Source organism: Leptonychotes weddellii, chromosome 14 (genome assembly GCF_054177405.1).
Source record: "Leptonychotes weddellii isolate Sample4059 chromosome 14, ASM5417740v2, whole genome shotgun sequence".
Classification (NCBI taxonomy): Eukaryota; Metazoa; Chordata; class Mammalia; order Carnivora; family Phocidae; genus Leptonychotes; species Leptonychotes weddellii.
The window spans coordinates 55,222,624-55,242,564 of record NC_138382.1 but is presented as its reverse complement, the minus strand read 5'-3'; the positions used below and the strand labels follow the sequence as shown (position 1 = coordinate 55,242,564).

The 19,941-nt window shown below is 38.4% G+C and overlaps 1 protein-coding gene across 2 annotated transcripts in view; it reads right to left on the bottom strand.

The window, feature by feature from the left end:
- SMC2 (structural maintenance of chromosomes 2) overlaps positions 1–10,302 on the bottom strand; it is a 65,432-nt gene extending 55,130 nt beyond the window's left edge. For both annotated transcript variants that reach the window (XM_081803295.1, XM_081803296.1), the window contains exons 1-8: positions 10,132–10,302; positions 9,077–9,305; positions 8,306–8,455; positions 5,868–5,990; positions 4,836–4,874; positions 1,746–1,856; positions 1,527–1,571; positions 61–294 (exon numbers count right to left, since the gene is read on the bottom strand). In XM_081803295.1, coding sequence (XP_081659421.1) covers positions 61–294; positions 1,527–1,571; positions 1,746–1,856; positions 4,836–4,874; positions 5,868–5,990; positions 8,306–8,455; positions 9,077–9,244 — 870 coding nt within the window. In that variant the 5' untranslated portion in view covers positions 9,245–9,305; positions 10,132–10,302. The remainder of the gene's footprint in view (positions 1–60; positions 295–1,526; positions 1,572–1,745; positions 1,857–4,835; positions 4,875–5,867; positions 5,991–8,305; positions 8,456–9,076; positions 9,306–10,131) is intronic.
- Positions 10,303–19,941: the final 9,639 nt, after the last annotated feature.

Below are 19,941 nucleotides of genomic sequence, written 5' to 3'. Positions count from 1 at the left end.
ATTAGTTATTGTATATAACTTTTTCACAGTATATTATCTATTCTTACGTATATATCTGACCTTATCTTTTCCTTTTTCCAACTCTTCTATTTCATGACTAAGTGCTTTTATTTTTTTATCATTCTCAGACAATTTTTCTTGAAGCTTTACAACTTTATCTTGCATTTCTTTTAACTCCTCGGCTGAGCGTTCTTTTGTATCTTCAGCCAGCAAAAACTGATAGGCAATATATAAACGACTCAAATGTTCTATTTCCCTCATTACTTTTTGGTACTCCAAGTAGGAAGATCTTTCCTAGAAAAGAAATCACCAATAAAGTATAACTCAAACTTCGTATTTTTCAACAAATTTAGAAAGACTCAAACTATAGCAACATGTATAAAATTTCCCATCACATAATAGATTTTGTCTTAGATTAGTGATCATGGATTATAGAAACTTTAACATTAGACCTCTGGCTTTTCAGACAGAATTATACCATCTCCAGTGAATCCCATGTGGCTATTTCTTCCAATATATAATCAGGGCAGTTGGGATTAACAAAGAAATGTAGACATAAGGTTCATAAACTGGGGTTAGTAAGTAGTCTATAAATATGACCTATACAACCACCAATGATATACTATTACACGTATTTTGTAGTAGTATTACCAAGATGCCTACCCAACATTCAATCATGTAACTACTTACAAACATATGCTCACACATTACTAAACTTGATTCCAATAAGGACCTGCTAGGGCAAACAGAATAATAATTAAAATCTTGAACTTGCAGAAGAAATGAATTCAGTGTGGTTAAATGACCTCTCCATGTTGTCAGATTTAGAAAGAATTTGGCAAAATCAGGTATAAAACCTAGGTTTAAACTCATGATCTAGTGTTTTCTACTAACTGTTCATATAAACAGGATACCTTCAAGATCACTTTTCAGTTTTTCTAATAACATCCACACTATTATATGGATTCAGAAGACAACTTTTGAGAAGTATCGAATTTTAATGAGCATTTAATGAATTCCTAAATGAGTAACTTTAAAATCAATGCGCTCTAAGTGCATTTTTTCACTGAAACATTGATGTCAGAAGCTACAAAGATTATAGAAAAAATCTGGACATCTGTTTCAGTACCCCTCACATACCAACTGTCTTGACAGCAGTAATTGCAGTGATAGCCCTATTATCCTAGAAGTTATTCACTCTACCAACAGGGTTACTAGGACTGTGATATCCTCAAGAAATAGTTCACTAATTCCAATTATCCAGGAAAATTCAGACTTCTCTTCAACAAAGTATTACAATCTGGCATATCATTTTCTGAGATTATGAAGAGCAATGATTAATAGATATGAAGAACATGCCCTCTACAAGCAGAAGGCTGATTATCAAGTACCAACTCTTAACTCCTATCTCTCCCACAGAAAAATTCCTGAGACGTGGTATACATTTCATCTCTATTTGTATAATCTTGAATATGTCACCATTTTTGAGAGATGTTCTAGCTGGCTATCCTCTATATAGTATATACCTCTTTTAATTTTTGAATGGTTGGAGTAATCTCTTCTTCAAGTATCTGGAAAATAAAGGAAAATCAAATTTTTCAGTATGAAAGTACCATTAAAAAAAACTGAAAAGGAAAGGAAGCATGAAGTCCAAGGAAAACTAGGGAGGGGGAACTTCCTCTTTACAGCAGAGAAACTCTGAAATTACTCTCGTCTTTAAAAACGTTTTATGTAAATTTAATTACCGTCTTAATTTCTTTCAGCTTAGCCTCTTTTTTTTCTATAGTTTTCTGGGCAGCTATTTTTTTGTACTCATACATCCTGGTTCCAGCTGCTTCTTCTATCATGGACAAAATCTGGAAAGACAATTATATTAATGTTTTTAGAATCCAAGATAAAGAACTTCATTGGAGGTTACAAAAAGTATATAATTTAAGGTCTTAACTTCACTAAGCATTTTACCAAAGTATCCCAAATGGATCAGAGATGTTAAGTGCATGTATTACCCATAGCCCTAACATTCAAGAAATATTTCTGACCTTTACTCCAATCCTAAAATCAAACTGCATGCTACACTGAGGTTGCAGAGTAAATCTCTTTTAAAATTGAAGCCAGGGGTGTCTGACTGGCTCAGTCAGCTGAGCATGTGACTCTTGATTTTGGGGTTGTGGGTTTGAGCCCCATGTTGGATATACAAATTACCTAAAAATAAACATTTAAAAATAAAAATAAAATTGAAGCCAGTAATTCCTCCCTCCTCTTTTCCTTCATATATAAGTCTAAAAAAGTAAAGACTAACAACACTCAGTTGTCACTTTAGAAATTCCTAATTTTTTGTGCCAGTTTTTTCATCCACAGGGTACTTAACATCTCACAACACTATTAAGAATTACACAAAGTAATTCATGTGAAAAGCACTCTGAAAAAGGCAAACACTAATCAATTATGTTTTAAAAGTAGAACAATTTTACCAGCACTCCTTTTTCAGAAGCTTCTACTCACCATCAATCCTTATCTCAAGAGGATTATTTCTCTCAAAACCATTTTGATTTCTATGTATTTGACAGGTTTCAAATTAGAAGTTTCCCTTAAGATGTTATCTAAAGAAGATATGCATGACCTATGTTCAAACCAGACTGGTGTTATCAATTATCAGTTTTTTCTTCTTAGTTCTTCTCAATAGAAAAGAGTAACTATAGAGACTTTGTTCTTATACAAAACATTCATTCCTTCATACCAACTCTTTTCAAGGGGGCTCCAAGAAAAAAATTAAAATTAAGTCTTAATACCCTATGCCCTAAGCAATCCACTGTATTCAATGAATTAATTTCACTCAAATCTTCTTCTGTAGGGTTTTTTTTTTTTTTTTAAAGATTTTATTTATTTATTTGAGAGAGAATGAGAGACAGAGAGCACGAGAGGGAAGAGGGTCAGAGGGAGAAGCAGACCCCCCGCTGAGCAGGGAGCCTGATGCGGGACTCAATCCCGGGACTCCAGGATCATGACCTGAGCCGAAGGCAGTCGCTCAACCAACTGAGCCACCCAGGCGCCCCTTCTGTAGGGTTTAACTCTGACACAGAACACTGGTTGAGAAAGGCTGCTTGATACAGTCAAATTTCTTTTAATATTGGGCACATAAAACTCTTAGAAGAAAACACAGGAGGTTAAGCTCCTTGACATCGGTCATGGTGGGGATTTTTTTGGATTTAACACCAAAGCAAAGGCAACAAAGGCAAAAATAAACAAGTGGGATTATATCAAGCTGAAAACCGACACAACAAAGGAAACCAAAAACAAAATGAAAAGGCAACCTACGGAACGGGAGAAAATAGTTGTAAGTCATGAATCTGCTAAGGGGTTAATATCCAAATACATAAGGAACATGTGTATGGGAACAAACATTTTTCACAAAAAACATACAGATGGCCAATATGTATATAGATGGTACTCAACATCACTAATCATCTGGGAAATTCAAATTAAAACCATGAGCTACTACTTCTGTCAGAATGGCTATTATCACAAAGACAAGAAAAAACAAGCGTTGGTGAGGCTGTGGAGAAAAGGGAAACCTTATGTACTGTTGGTAGGAATGTAAATTGGGTGCAGCCATTATCGAAAACTATGAAGGTTCTTCAAAAAATTAAAAATAGAACTACTATATAATCCAACAATTCCACTTCTGGATATTTATCCAAAGAATACAAAGACACTAACTTGAAAAGGTATCTGCAACCTCATTTATAATACCAAGACATGGAAACAAAGTGTCCACTGACAGATGAATGGATAAAAAAAATGTGATATGTATATACACAATGGAATATCATTCAGTTATTTAAAAAAATACAATCTTGCCATTTGTGACAACATGGATGGAACTTGAGGGCATTATGCTAAGTGAAATAAGTCAGACAGAGAAAGACAAATACTGTATAATCTTACTTGTATGTGGAATCTAAAAAGAAAAAAAGAAAAACCTGAGCTCAGAGAGAACATATTAGTGGTTGCCAGAGATGGGGGTTAGTGGGTGGGCAATATGGGTACAGGTGATCAAAGCTACAACCTTCAGTTACAAAAGTCCTGGGGATATAATATATAGCATGGTGACTATAGTTAATACTGTATTGTATATCTGAAAGTTGCTAAGAGAGTAAATCTTAAAGTTCTCATAAGAAAAAGAAAATTCTGGGGCGCCTGGGTGGCTCAGTCGTTAAGCATCTGCCTTCGGCTCAGGTCGTGATCCCAGGGTCCTGGGATCGAGCCCCGCATTGGGCTCCCTGCTCAGTGGGGAGCCTGCTTCTCCCTCTCCCACTCCCCCTGCTTGTGTTCCTGCTCTCACTCTCTCTCTGTCAAATAAATAAATAAATAAAATCTTTAAAAAAGAAAATTTTAATTGTGGTGATGGCTGTTAAATGGCTTATAAGGATCATTTTGCAATGACGACATATATTTAATCACTATGCTGCACACCTGAAACTAGTATATCACTTATACCTACATTAAAAAATATCTGCTCAACAATGACCCGTGGCTTTTCTTAAACATTCTCATTTAATCCTCAAAATACCTGAGGTAAGGACTTTTGACTCTAATCTACAGATGAGGAAACACAGGCTCAGAAGGGTTATGTTATACAGCTTTAAAAAGGTGGGGTGACACAGTGCCAAATAGTAAAAAACAAACAAAAAACCAAAAAATGACTTTCTTTACTAATCACTTAGTAATGTTTCCAAGAATTTTAATGGAAGAAATTATGCTTAAAAAATTGATTTAAAAGATTAAAAACAATATCTACAATTATAATTTTTACTGTCCACAAATAGTATCCTTACCTCTGGAGGTTTCATATTCAATACTTTTGTAATTCGGCCCTGAAAAATAAAATGGCAGTTACTATAATGATAGAGTCATATAGGCATACATGTTTATCTGCCCTGAAGTTGTTCCATCCTAATATACAAATCTTTTGGGAGTTCTTTTACCTACATTACATTTGAGACCAAAGGTACCTTATAATTCCAGAAATTTGCTATTTACCTTTTCACTTACCAGTGACATAGTTATTAAATACAAAGTTAACTCAGACCATATTTCTGAAACAATAATGACATAGAAGTCTCCAGCAAGTATATAAATATATAAATGTTGGCATAACTGTTGAACACTTCTTGTTTTTTTTTTTTTAATGGCTGTGCTCCAAGATAATTTCTAGAAATACACTGCACACTTCTGGGCCTCAAATAAAAGAGTAAAATCTTTTAGTTCAATGCCAGCATATCACTATCAAAAATAAAACAAAACCCTACTAACCCAACTCTCGGGGCATCATATTACTTAGGATTTAGATTCATTTGAAATCAATTTTCAGCTTTGAGGCTGTGATGTGGTAAAAATAACGTTATTTTGGTTGCATTAGGATCCTGCCATTGGCCTTGCTGTGATTTTCTAGGAGGACAGATGGATGGGTCAAGTGAGGTAATATAAGGGCAAGACAATATTAGCACTTATTTTTCATTTGAATAAGTTTCTAAGGAAGAAAATTACTTAAAATTTAGTATATATTTGAAATAATGAAATGCTTGAATCCAGTACTTTAAAAGGATACATTATGACAATATATTTTTAAAAATTTTTACAGTGACCGTGTATTATTCTTGCAATAACAAAATAAGTCAAGGAAAATTACTTCTAGACATTCTTCAAATGTGTATCTTAGAACATATCAGTACATATAAACCTATACTCTTAACAGGTACCCAAATACCAGTACAATAGAAAACCCAAAAAGAAGCACTTCTCCTATTATAATAACTTAAAAAATAAACGATGTCAAAACCATTATATAAAGACCATAAATAAAATACCTGCATGATGAGAAAGTGAGGGTTGTTAACATTAAGGCCAACAGAACAGAAGAGATCTTGTACTCTGGTATTGTTTGCATTTACTCCATTGATTAAATATTTATTTCTACCACCAATAACCACCTAAAAGGGAAGTATTTTAAAATATATAAATGAACATACACATCTTGAACTAAGATGATAAATTCCCAAATATGTTTCACTTGTTTGTTCTGTCCAACTAATGGTAAATAAAACCAATCCTGAGTAAATAATGGAGGAAGTGTGAGATGGTCAACAAGAATACAGACGTCAATTGTCCTGACTCAATCCAAAGACTTTTGCTAACTAGTTATATAACCATGCACAATCCTCCTAACCTCCCCTGCATTGGACTAGATCTCTAAGGTCACTTTTGACTTTGTTTCCAAGCATGTGTAAAACATATTCTAACCCTGATCACTCTTTCTGCAATTTTTCCACGCTCAGAAGTTAACCCCTCTTTCCTCGTTTTAATTTCCAAAGAACAGAAGTCAGATACTAAAAACTAAAGACAAGCAGTTTTGTTTTGGTTTTTCTCATTTTGTTTTTGTTTTTAAGAGGGAAAGGGAAAGAGAATCTTAAGCAGGTTTCACGCCCTGCGTTAAGAACCATGAGGGGGCTTGATCTCACAACCCCGAGATCATGACCTGAGCTGAAATCAAGAATCAGACGCTTAACCGAATGAGCCACCCAGCTGCCCCAAAGATAAGCAGTTTGATAACAATCCTTGACAAGATTCTAAAAGGGGTTAATAAAGACATGACTTGTGAATTCTTGAAAGAAAAAGAGTAATCATAGAGCTTCAAAGAACTTATACCAGACACCAACTTGTTCAGACTCTACTATTGCACTTCTATTATCACCTAAATAATCATCTCACCCATAGTATTTTGAGGTCCTTAATAAGATGTTACTCATTCTTCTATCTGTATTTCCCAGTGCCTTCAAGAATGCCCAGCACACAGCAAACATTTAATAAAATACTGAATGAGTGTTAATTCATTTCTTGACAGGAGTATGAAGCTGATCATATATTAATATATTTGAACAGACCCAATATACATAAATATTTTAACAAAATCCTTATGACAAAATACAGGCATATGGAATGCATGAGGAAAGGATTTTTAGGTAGATTAGTAGCAGATTTACTGAAAATTCCTAAAAGTATTTCATGGATACTTAATGACACACAACAGGATTTTATCCTAGTCAATGCCTTATTTTTTTTTAGCCAGAGGTTTTTATTAAAATAGAAAGGGGATTCATAAGTTACATAATGCTAAGATGGAGAGTAAACAGGACTTAACAGAATTTTTAAAAATAAAACTGACAAAGTAACATTGTATGACTATAAGAAAAAGGGACAGATGTATGGTCCTGCACTGGTTTTAAAAACCTGCATACAGAAATGGCAGTAACATAGCTAATAACACACATTTAAAAAATTAGAGTGATTTTAAGTAAATCAGATATGAATTCATAATGTATTATGAACTCTCCAATGTCATATAGGGGAAAACAGAAGGGCACTTAAATTTAAAGAAATGACAATTCTGCTTAATCCTGTCCTAAGGAGACTATTTCTGGTAAATGCAATTTAAGGTGCCATGCATTAAAAAAAATAAGGGCATAAAAAAACTAGAGCAAGTTTGTATTCAGTGTGATCAGACAAGTGAAGGAAATAGAAACAATTATCAGTTGAAAGACCTAGAGAGATTTAGCTTAAATATTAAATATTTAACACCTAAATATTAAACCTAAATATTAAAATATGGAATACATTAGATTTGCTTTTCGATGCTTTCAAGGAACCAGATTTAATGTGTAAAAGTTGATGACAATACTTCGGCTCATTTTATAGGAATAACTAATTAGACCTGACCAGTAACAGAATATATTACCTCAGAAGATAACAAGATCCCAACTATAGGTATTCCAGCACAGAGAAGATTCAAGTATGGTTCAAGATTTAAGCATGGTTGAGTGTCTACACTGATTGATGGCTTTTCAGATCCCTTTCAATCCTCTTGGTAAATGGTAGAATTTGCATGATCAAATTTTTAACATAAGGAAGATACTCTTAAGAAATCTAGTCAGGGGGTGCCTGAGTGGCTCAGTCGGTTAAACATGTACCTTCAGCTCAGGTCATGATCTCAGGGTCCTGGGATGGAACCCTGCATCGCATCGGGCTCCCTGCTCAGCAGGAAGCCTGCTTCTCCCTCTCCCACTCCCTCTGCTTGTGTTCCCTCTCTCGCTGTCTCTGTCAAATAAATAAATAAAATCTTAAAAAAAAAAGAAATCTAGTCAGTATTTGATCAATTTTGCTCATAAACTTTCTCTCCACGAAAAGTCATATAGCCAAAAACACCTCAGACATAAGTTCTTAGATATCCAGATATTCTGAAACCACTCACCTGCCTTGTTACTGTAATTTCATCATGAACCTCAAATCCTAAAGGGCTTTGCTTTTTGTCAGAATTATCAAATGTGATTGACACTGAGGCTTTGGTTATACCAGCCTGCCCATTTTTGTAAACTAAATCTTGTAAATTAGAAGCCCGAACCTAAAACAAAAGAAAAGTTTATCAATTACAAAACCCCATACTGCACAAAATGGCATTAAAATTGGGTTTCTTGCTGTTGGAAAACCACCCATGTAGTATCCATTAAGTAGCCAAGGACAGACAGTTGCATTCAGAACCAAGAAAAGCAAGGAAAATGGGAAACCACCTAAAATGAGTGCCTTTCTCCACAGGACTTTTCCACCCCTGCATTGAATGGTTTTCCACTCATTTCTTAACTGAAGTTCATTTCAAAGATTTAGGAAGACAGCATCTAAGAATTTCACTGTTCATCCAATTCCTTTAGACCTGAAAAGGCATTATAATGCAGGGTGAGTGGATAGGAATACAGACTCTGGAAGAAGACTGCCTTAAAGAATACCTGACTTTGAGTGTTGCTCCGAACATCTTAAAAGGGATGAACCTTACGCAACACCAAGTTTCTGTTTTCTCACCCGAAAAACGGAGTAATAATATCTACCTCTAAAGGATTGTGGTGAGGTATAAGATAATTTGCATAAACAAAAATGCAAATGAAGAGAATACTGGCAATAGTCTCTAAGTCCAATGTGGATTCCCCTGAGGGTCCCCAAACTTATAATCCACATAAATCAGAAAGTTTACCTGAGAGAGGTTGGAGATGCCCAGTAAAAAGCAGATGGAGTCCAATATGTTGGATTTCCCACTACCATTTAAACCAGTGATAGCATTGAAGAGGGGGTCAAAACCATTGACTTCAGTCCTCTGAGCATAGGACTTAAATCCTTCAAGGATGATTGACTTAACATGCATTTTCACTACTGACTTGGACAGGTAAACGTCTGCTAGGAATCCAACAGGCCACAAAGCAGCTCTGTATAAAACAGAAATAGATAAGTGGGACAGAAATCTGTAATCATAATGTATGTAAAAGACTAAAACGTAAGAATGACAGCTTAATAGAAAACAGCCACTTGCCGAGCTACTTCCTCTAATGTAAAGACACCTTTTTCCAACTTAATTAATTGGAATTAAACCATTAATTCAACCTGAAGTCAACGACTTACTTTTCTAGGCTTACCTTCCATCTTTATCATACTCTAACAGAAACTGATTATTTCATATCCCACTCCCTTTGTCCATAATGTCCTGCTCCCCAAAAATGACATGACTCGCTCTTTACTACACTCAAGTCCTTGCTCAAACGTAATCTTACTAGGGTCTTTTCTGACTTCCCTATTTAAAAACGCACCTGTCCCCATCCCCTCACTCTGCTTTTTCCTTCATCGTACTTAGGATGACACTAAACAGTATTTACTCGTCTATCCAGACTATCGTAATGCAAGTTCCTGTAGAATCTTTGCCTGCGTCCACCGCTGTATTCCGGAATAGTGCCTGACTCCAGGGCGCCGGGAAAGGGAAGTGCCATCAATATTCACTAAATAGATGAATCCCACATACTCTCCAGCTTGTTTTCACTCTGCCTGTTCCCTAGCCCCACCAGGCCTTTCTATCAACACGTTTGCCCTACTCCAAGGCTGGAAAGGAAGTAGCCACTCTGTCAGGGAACCCATCAGGACTCACTTTAGTTTGAGGGCCCTTCTTGCTAACCCCTCTCTCCCCTGGCACACACAAAAAAACCCTTCCTCCTCTCCAGCCAAGGAATGCCAGAGTAGGCCCAACCAGCCGCGCGCACGCACCCGCCTCACCGCTGCGCCAGGCCGCCCCGGCTTGAGGCGCCCTAGAAGCTACTCCTGGTTACAAGAGCAGAAAGCCGGCCCACTCTGCCAGGCTTCGGGCGCTACCAAGAGAAGCCCTCCATAGCGGCTGCAACACTCGCCCCGCGCTCCGCATCAGGACCGGAAATATTTATACCTTTGAATTTCGGCGCGAGCAAAGGACCCCACCTCCACTGCCTATTTCATTGGCCGGTGCCTAGGAGATGCCTGACTTAGAGGTTCCATTTTTCCCTCCCATCGAACAACCAAAGTGACAGGGAGATAGGAAAGAGCGTCACGACATGGGCAGCTGTGGGGATGCGACGGCTGGGGCCTGAGGACTAAAAGAGCAAGTGGCATGTGTTGAACTCAGCATCCGGCACTCCTTGGGCAGCCACGCACCTCAGCCTCGGGGCCTCGCGCCGCGCCGGCCCCGCCCCACCCCAGGCCCCGTAGGCCTCGGGTCCTCCCAGCGGCCTCGCCCCGTCCGGAGTCCCGCGGGCTTGGCGGGGCTTGGTTGTACGGACGCTGTAGCCTTAGAGTCGTGGAGGCAGGGAGGCGGGAATCCTTGTTGCCGGTGTCCTCGTTGTACTTTAGAAGCCTCAGGATTTACCCGATTTGGCTCACATTTATCAAGAATGGGAGGCTACGCTTTGTCCGGGCTGGGGAGGCGCGGAATTTGGGCGGACTGTGGGGCGCGTTCTGGCTCCGCCCCTCCTGGCTCCGGACCCTGGCGGGCTTTTTCATCTCAAATTTCGCAATGGGGAGGGACGTTAGTTTTCGCGGACGCTCCCGGATGCCGTGCTGATCCCAGAGGAGAAATTGTGTGGGGCCGGCAGCGGGAGGTGGACAAATAGGTGCTCCCCTTCCTGCACTTCGATAAAGCAGTGGCAGAACTAACATTTCAGAGAATTTCTTTGGAAACCCGACAGCTAATATTTATTGAGCTTTGTGTGACAGGCTGGTTTCCAAGGGCTTTAAAATCCTGCAACAACTCTGTGATACTGCCCTAACTTGGAGAGGGAAGGGCTGGAAGTAAAGATAGACCATAGGGTAAATGTAAAAATAAAACACTGTTCTTGTTTCATCACCATGGATCAAAATCTTTTGAAAGGTTCAAGATTGACAGGCCGGGGGAGTTTTAGTCCTTATGTACAAGGCGGGCAGCACCAACAAAGGCACTGATAAAGCCATAAGGGGGACCTAGGAAAAAGATTTGGTCTACTCTTCCAGGACACGGAAGGACAGCCTTTCCCTGGGTGCACATTTCTAATTTTAGAGTTCTAAAGTAGCTCTTCTTGGGACTTAGATGAATTCTCTCACCCTGCAACTTAGGACCGAAGAAAAAATGAAAGGACTTTACCTTCCCTGCAGACATAAGGAAAGGTTGATTCATTTTGTTGAGAGATTAACTTGGGGTTCAAAGGAATGAATTGATAATGACGGGAAGTCCATATTGTAAAACTGTATTGCATAGCAGCACATTTTGAATACACCAAGTATAACCTGTTTGACAAGAAATATAGCTGAACATAATTTAAGTAATAGAAAAGGACGTGACCATTCATTCACCTATGGGATCCAGTTAGGCCCATTCACTTTCATTTCAATGACAAAACTGTTTTCAGTACTACATGTTATGTTTGGTTCTTTGTGAAATCTGTCTATATTCTTTCATCATAATTTCTGCTATTTTGCCTCTTTAATCAAATATCTTTATCTTCTCTTTCAGGTACTTCCAGCTTTTGAGTTCCTAACTCTACTATTTACAACATTTGCTGAGTTTTACTCATAGTGATTTATATCCTCCCCTGGTACTGTTCTGGGATGGGGTGGTTTTGTTTATGGGAGTCTCTTATGCCAAGCTGTGAAAGAGTCCCTTCAGAACAGTTATGTATTTGTTTCTGCCAGGGTTTTTTGCCTCTTAAATATCCTGGGGCATTTGTGAATGATTATTTCTCAGTTTGTGGTTCCTGAATTATGCAGATATTGTAAATTTATGTCATGCAGGCCTGGGGTTTTTATTTCTCGCAGGTACCTTTTGTTTGTAACCCCTATTCAAAGCCCCAGGCAAAGAACAAACTTCTCTACTTCCCCAGACTAGCAGGTGGGATTTTTCAGTCCCAGTGACTGGCAGTTGCTTAAGGCTTGAGGTTTTACCTAAGGGCTTAGTTCCTGCTCCTCTGCCTCACTGAGGCTCCAGGCCTTATGCTTGTGCCCTGAAACCCAGCCACTGGCTCCTGAGCCATATAGCCAGGTTATGAAATGTGGGAACGTTGCAATTTTTCAGTTTGTTTCTGGCACTGAGAATTTCCTGTTGTGCTTTTTTGTTTTTGTTATTGAGCTGGGCATATGGTTTATATAATTATTATTATATTTTATCCAGTATTACTATATAAAGGGAAGTTCAGTCAACAGTATTAGAGGAGGTCTTCTTGATGTAGTTTTTTAATGTAGATGAGTTGGTGTTGGTGGGGTGAGGTCTGGAGCCAGCAATCAAGAAAGAATTCTTGAGACCTCTTTGGTGCAAAAAGGTGATTTTATTAAAGCACGGGGACAGGACCCATGGGCAGAAAGAGTTGCTGCACTGAAGTTTTGAGGAATGGCTGATTACATACTTGGGAGTTGGGGGGGAGGTAAGGGAGAAGGGAAGTTTTCAAAAGAACATTTTTATGCTAATGAGGACCCACAGGATATTGAGACCTTGCCATTGTCAAGTTAAGGTGGTTTTTCCCTCTAGCAAATCATTAACATTAAGACACTTGGGAGGTTGTTATTCTCTGCCTATCACAAGTCCTTGTCCATTGGCTGCAGGTTACAAGGAAATTTTATTTTATTTACATTCCCTTCTACCTTTGTTTCCCACATCACTATGGATGGGTAGGTGATGTTAGGGCTCCAGGAAATTGAGTCTATGGGTCTATGGAAGTTGGTCTATTGCTAAGAATGCTTTTTCCTTGTAAATCACTAAGACATTTGTAAACTGATAGAGGCTCATGTCTTGTGGGACTGTGATCTCTATTAGTTAACCATTTGTTTTTGTTGGGGTTTTTTTCCCCCTTTCCTTAGTTTGAGGGCAGCCAGGAGTGCCTGAGGAATGTCACATATATTCCACGTGGGAGTGGGGGTGGAGGTTTGCAGGGTGTCAGCTTGTGCTTTGTCCTCAGCTTGCTTTCTGTTCCCTCATCATTCTCATTTACTTTTCATGAAGAACATCAATGATCTCTGTTTTGCACCTGCCAAGCATTGCTTTCAGATTCTTACATTCTATATAGAAAGTAGCTTTTCCTAAAAAACAGAAGTCTGGTACCAACTAGCTCTTAAGAAAATATTTTCACACAGTACTCATAAAATGCAAAATTTTCTTATTTCATATTTGTAATTTCAGTTTTTCAGCTCTCTTTGGCTTTTATCACTTCCATGCTGGCTTATGGCCAAAGCTACTCATCTCCTTTTTTCTGTTTTGCCACACCCCTTCCTTTATGAAGATGATTACTGGCTCCCCTTTCTCAAATGTAATTCTCATTTCATTGTTCTCTTTGTCATCATGGTATCTTTTTATTTCAAATCCATACACATCTGCTTGATCTTCCTCCAACTGGTTTCCTTTTATTACTAAGTTAGTTCTTATTAGATTCAGACTCTTCACCTTTGGATGTTTATTTCACAAACTCTGCATCTTCTGTAATTAACATTTTCCCTGTCCTCCTCTACATCATTCTTCAGTCCTCTAGAGTCACAAGTATTTCTTATTCTTTGAATTCTGACTTAAATTCCCACTTCAACAAATATGTATTAGTACCAGTCTCTGCCCTCTCTAAAGTTGTACAAAATACTTATGTTTCTGTATCAGAAATATGATATCTCTGGCTATTCCCTTTCAGTCTCCACTCTTCCTCTCCCCAAATCCCACTCCTACACATAAGGGTGGGGTCTTGCCCTTTGTTTCCCAAGGGACTTCAGACCAGGATAATGTAACATCAATACATTTCTAAGAGTTTGAGGGTATTTTTCCTTCAAAATACAGCATTTTATGGACATTCACGGCAGAGCTCATGTGGGGCTTCAGCAATCCAGATCTAATTCTTTATATCCTTTGTCAGTGGGCAATGAAAATCATGTCTCCCAGTCTTCTCTGTCATTTCCAGTTCCCCTCTTCCAATTTCTATGGGTCACTGTTTGGAAAAAAAGAAATTGCTTATTGACTTTTATAAGGACAAGCAATAATGTACGGCATAGAATAATTTAGATTCATACATAGTAAAGAACCATTTTTTTTTTTTAAAGATTTTATTTATTCACTTGAGACACAGAGATACAGAGAGAGAGAGAGAGAAAGCATGAGCAGGGAGAGAGGCAGAGGGAGAGGGAGAAGCAGGCTCCTCACTGAGCCAGGAGCCCCATGTGGGGCTCGATCCCAGGACCCTGGGATCATGACCTGAGCCCAAGGCAGACACTGAACCATCTGAGCCACCCAGGCGCCCCAAGGACCATGTGTTTAAGAGAAACAGATTTTGCCTACAGTAATATAAATATGTTATAATATTAAGCAAAGCTGTTTATTTTCTTGATGCTATATATCTAAAATCTTTCTATTCTAGCAGAGAACCATTGCTCTACATTTGTGTAAATTTGAGTATCCATTCAGATGATTCTCCAAAAACAAAGCCTTTTAATCCCTAAAAGTTTAAGCCTTCACATTTTAGGGGAAAAAACAGGCCTTGCCACTTTCAGACAACAGTTATGCCCATCACTGCTCTTCAAGGATTTAAAATAATCTTATTTCAGACTTGGCTTGAGTCATCTTATTGTTATAAGTAATTCTATTGCTTCAAATATTGATGTATACTTGTGCTATGCCAAGTTCCAAACACTTTTGCTAAGTTACTTTATGTAACTCAGCAAGTATTTATTTATTTATTTATTTTTAAGTATGTCCACGCCCAGCATGGAGCCCAATGTGGGGCTTGAACTCACAACCCTGAGATCAAGAACTGAGCTGAGGTGAAGAGTCAGACTCTTAACCAACTGAGTCAGCCAGGCACCCCAACAATTCTTTTATTATCTCCACTCTATAGATGAAGAAGCGGGATCATAGAACTAGACTTTGATCACAGAGAAAAGCCAGGACTAAAGTCCATCCATTTATTCAACAAATGCTCGAATGCTTACAATGTCAGTGGGCAGTACAACAAAAATTTCTGCCTTATGGAGCTTAGATTGTAGTGGATATCAGTTTTTATTTTATTGATTACAAAGCATAACTTTTTGCAATAATCTTATACTGCCCTAGAAATAACTAGCAGTCTTAATGCCTCCAGTAATTTTCCTCTTCATGTGACTACCGAAGCCCTCAGGTCATTGAAACCCCAGCTGACCTATTTCACCAGATGCTGGACATTCTCAGTCAAGTTTGGATTTATAGTGGGTACCCAGGTTTAGGTCAAAAACATAAAACCTGAACAATTTTAACCACTGCTCACAGGGAGTGGACTCTTAGTGAAGAAGTAATATCCCACTAAGAATAAATGACAGGCTAGACAGGTAGATTTGTAAATGTTTGTAAAAAGCAGATTGGATTTAGCATAGGTGGAAGTGCTGAGCAGGGACGATGGGAGGAAATGTTCTTCATGGTGCTGGCCAGTGGCATCTTCTTTTTATACAAAGAAATGTTGCCAGCAATTCTGCTTAGTCTACTTTGGAGTAATTTTTTTATTTTGAATATTTTTTATTAGTTAATGGGATCTAGGAGTGTAATAACCTGGTGAGAATTTCTCTATAAACGGCAATCGGATTAGTCTTATTCATGAAGCTCATAAATAAGCTATAATTCAACATTTTACATCTAGGGAAAATAAAACTGGGGTCATGCTGTTTAAGAGGGTAAGGGTATTTAACCAAACACTGGGGGATTTATAGCAGATTTATGATGAAGATACATGCTAACTGGAAGCTTCATTGTGATTTAAATTACAGGTCAAGCTGTGCAATGTGTTTTCTTTTTAGGGGAAAATCTTCGGGGAAGTAGAGTGTGCTTGTTTAAAGAAGAAACAGCAAGCAAATAAGAAAAGATTGCATTTTCTGCTTTTCTTTTAAAATTTCAAGCTGCTTTAAGTCAAATTGCCCCTGAGTTCCTGATGGTGGCTGTTGTGAAAGTTCTTTGTTTTACTTTCTTTGGGTTATTCTCGCCCTCTGTTCCAGAGCAGTTATTTCACTTGACAGTAACAAAAAGATGTGGGCAGCATATCTGCCAGCAAACTAATACAGAAACCCGAGATAAGGTATTCTCAACCTTTCTAGAATTGTGACATCCTATCATTTTAGGCTGACTCACATAAAATTAGTAAGTTCTACAGAGGGAAGAACCCTTGAAGAATTATAGCCACTCATTTTGCCAATGGGAAAATTAAGTCTTCTAGTGATTTTCCTAAATTTACTCTTTATCTCAAGTAAATTAAGGTCTAATGAAGAAATAAAACACGCGTATGAATAATTTTAATTTAAAGCATAAAGAAATTACTTCCCTGCAAAATAAAAATTAAAACAGATAATCAGAGGTTGACTCTGTAGGGAGACATTCTGCTGGGAAAAGAACAGTTAGACCTGACAGCTCAGATTCTTACTCTCTGACATTTCCCTCACCCTCAGCAAAATTCCTCCATACTTACCACAACCACCATGCGGGATTCAGCCATGAATGGGATGGGGTCACAGGTGGGGAATGGGGACAGAAGGCCTTGAAATGACCTGCTCTCCCTTTAAGTCTCTGAAACAAGGCCAAGTCAAGAATGGAACATTTAACCAATCTTCTACTGAATCTTCAGAATAACAGGGAAATAGTCCATAGAATATGGTGAAAGAAGAACCTAGCTTACAAGTCATGATACGGGACAGCAGATACTCTGGGACTCCCAGGTTTAGGGTCATCTGTGCGAGACCCCAGAGAATCAAATGGCACTAGAATGTCCTGTCTTAATTTCTCATGTTATACCCCCCACCCCCCACCATCTTCCATCTTAGTTTCTCTATGTCTCAGGCTTGAGGAGCAGCTTCATAGTCATTCACTTAGCGGGACTTCCCCATTCAAAGCAAACATAACACAGGACTGGTGTAGCGTGCCAAGAGAGTCCAAAAGAGGAAAAAAATTATGGTTGAAAACAGCATCATTTCCTGGTAGGGTTTCCCTAGATGGCTTTTGAGCTGAATCCTTAAAGGTAAATATGCTTTTGAAAGTTGGAGATTGGGAAACAACAGTCCAAGTGGACAGATCGTTGTGGACAAAAACTAAGAGGTAATGGTTTCCGTAAGAGATAACCTGGTACAGGGGCCAATAATTTTATTAGGAATTTATATTACTCTTGTCGTAGAGGATGTGTTGTCCCACACAGAATACCCTTCAGGACAGAGGCAGAAGTTCTTTCAGCTGCCAGGAGTGATGGCTGCTGATAGCACACAGCTGAGCCCCTTCCCAGGCACTGCTCTCCCCTGAAGCAAGCTGCCTCGCTGAAATTACACCTCCTCTTCTGTGACCAGCTACATCCAATGACTGGCTGATGCTCGGACACAAAAGCCCCTTTGCTTCAACCAGGACAAATATAAAGGGTCATCTAAACAGTTGCCCATACAGTCAGCAGGGGCCTTGTGATAGCCTCGCAGTTCAGCATCTCCCTGGGGCCAGTTCTGTTTTCTGCATTTGGTCACAGGTGTTGTTCTGGACAGCACTCTTGAACTGGCTTTCTGCATAGCAATCTCTGGGTCTCACTGTATTCTCTGGGGAACCCCCTAAGAAAACTCCAGATATAATTTGAGACACTATAGGCTATTTTAACAACATTTAACAAAGAATTGGGAAAGCCTAAATAGTATATATGATTAGAAGTGCTGGCTTGTGGTCTCTGTAGTAACAAGTTGGCATCGCAGATTAAGTGCTGAATTACTAAACCAATTTATATTCCACTGACAAAGAACTGGAAAGGAGAGAAATTGTACTTGAGCTGTGAGTTCGCTGTCCTCAAGCTTTGCCAAGCCCATCAATCAGTTCTGGTCACTAAGTGTTAAGAGCTCTATCAGTAAGATTGTACCACAAAGTTATGCTGTGGGAAAACTAAACAAAACCAAAACCAAACAAAAATTATCAAAGGCTTAAAAAGCAACAGTAGTTTATTTCTTGTTCATGCTATATATCCACTGTAGGCCAGCAGGGGGAAGAGATATTGCTGCTTATAGTCACCATCGGAGATAGTCTAATGGAGTAGTCTCTCCCTTAGAACCTTATAGATCTCAGGGCGCCTGGGTGATTCAGTTAGTTAAGCATCTGATTCTTGGTTTCAGCTCAGGTCATGATCTCAGGGTTGTGAGATAGAGCCCTGTGTTAGGCTCCATTGGTGCAGAGTATGCTTGAGATTCTCTCTCTACCCCTCCCCCTTGCTCACTCTCTCTCTCTCTCTCTAGAAAATAAAAAAAAAAAAATTTAAAGAAAAATCTGGTTAAGGTGGTAGTTGAATTCTCAATTTTCAATGGAATTTTTAAAAAGCTTGGTAGTAAGTACCTTTATTATCCTATATTATCTTTTAAATCATATTTGCACTGTTTAGATTTTACATTTATTTTATAAACATGTGTTAGGTACCTTCTATTTAAAAAGTGCTATGATTGTTACTCTTGGAACATAACTATGAAATAACTCTGGAATGTTTCTTTAAATACATTTGTATCTAGTTGGAGATATAGGCTTCTGAAGTATATAGGAGAAGAGAACAAAGACAAGATAGAGGCAATGTTAAGTGAATGCAAAGGAGGAAATTGTTAAGTGCCAAGTTTTATGTTTGAAGCTGGACAGGACAAAACTGTACCCTCTACAAATACACTTGGAAAGACTCTTCTGGGGTACCTAGGTGGCTCAGTCAGTTAAGCGTCTGCCTTCGGCTCAGGTCATGATCCAGGGTCCTGGGATCAAGCCCTGCATTGGGCTCCCTGTTCAGCAGTGAGTCTGCTTCTCTCTCTCCCTCTGCCTGTCACTCCCCCTGCTTGTGCTCTCGCTTTCTCTCTCTGACAAATAAATAAATAAAATCTTAAAAAAAAAAAAGAAAAGAAAATACTCTTCTGATTTGAGCTATATAGAAGAGTTAGATAAGGAAAAGTGAATGTTATACTATTGTTTTTAAACCCACTTCTTGATTTTCATTTCCCCCTTCCCATTTAAGACCTTTCTATTTACATCTAAAATTTTTTTCCATATACAGCACCACAAATCTTCATGTGCTTAGGATAAATTATAATGAGCTGAAAGCTAATATCATTGCTCCTTGAAACCAGGAGCCATGCTTTTTTGGTATTCTGTACACTCTCTTCCAAGTTAATGATGATTTATGGTGATAATTACAATAAATTGCACCTCTAATGCCTCTTACAGCTTATAAAGCAAGTTTACATATACTATTAAAGTTACTTCCACAACATGCTCATGAAATAGGTTGAGGAAGTTTTAATAAAATTATTCCCATATCATAGATAGAGAAATTGAGGCTGAAAGAAATAATTTAATTTAATTATAGTTGCAGTTATTTATAGCTGTGAACAAACCACCTTCAAATGGTGGCTTAAGATAATGGCACTCATTTATTTTGCTCATCTGAGGGCTGACTGGGCTCAGCTAGTCAATCCTCACTTGGGATCATGCAATCACGTGATCACTGGGGCTGAGGTCACCTCAAAGATTTCACTCACTGTTTGATGCCTGGGCTGGGAAGATTCAAACATCCTATATGAGAACTGTTGGGGCTTCTCAAGGCC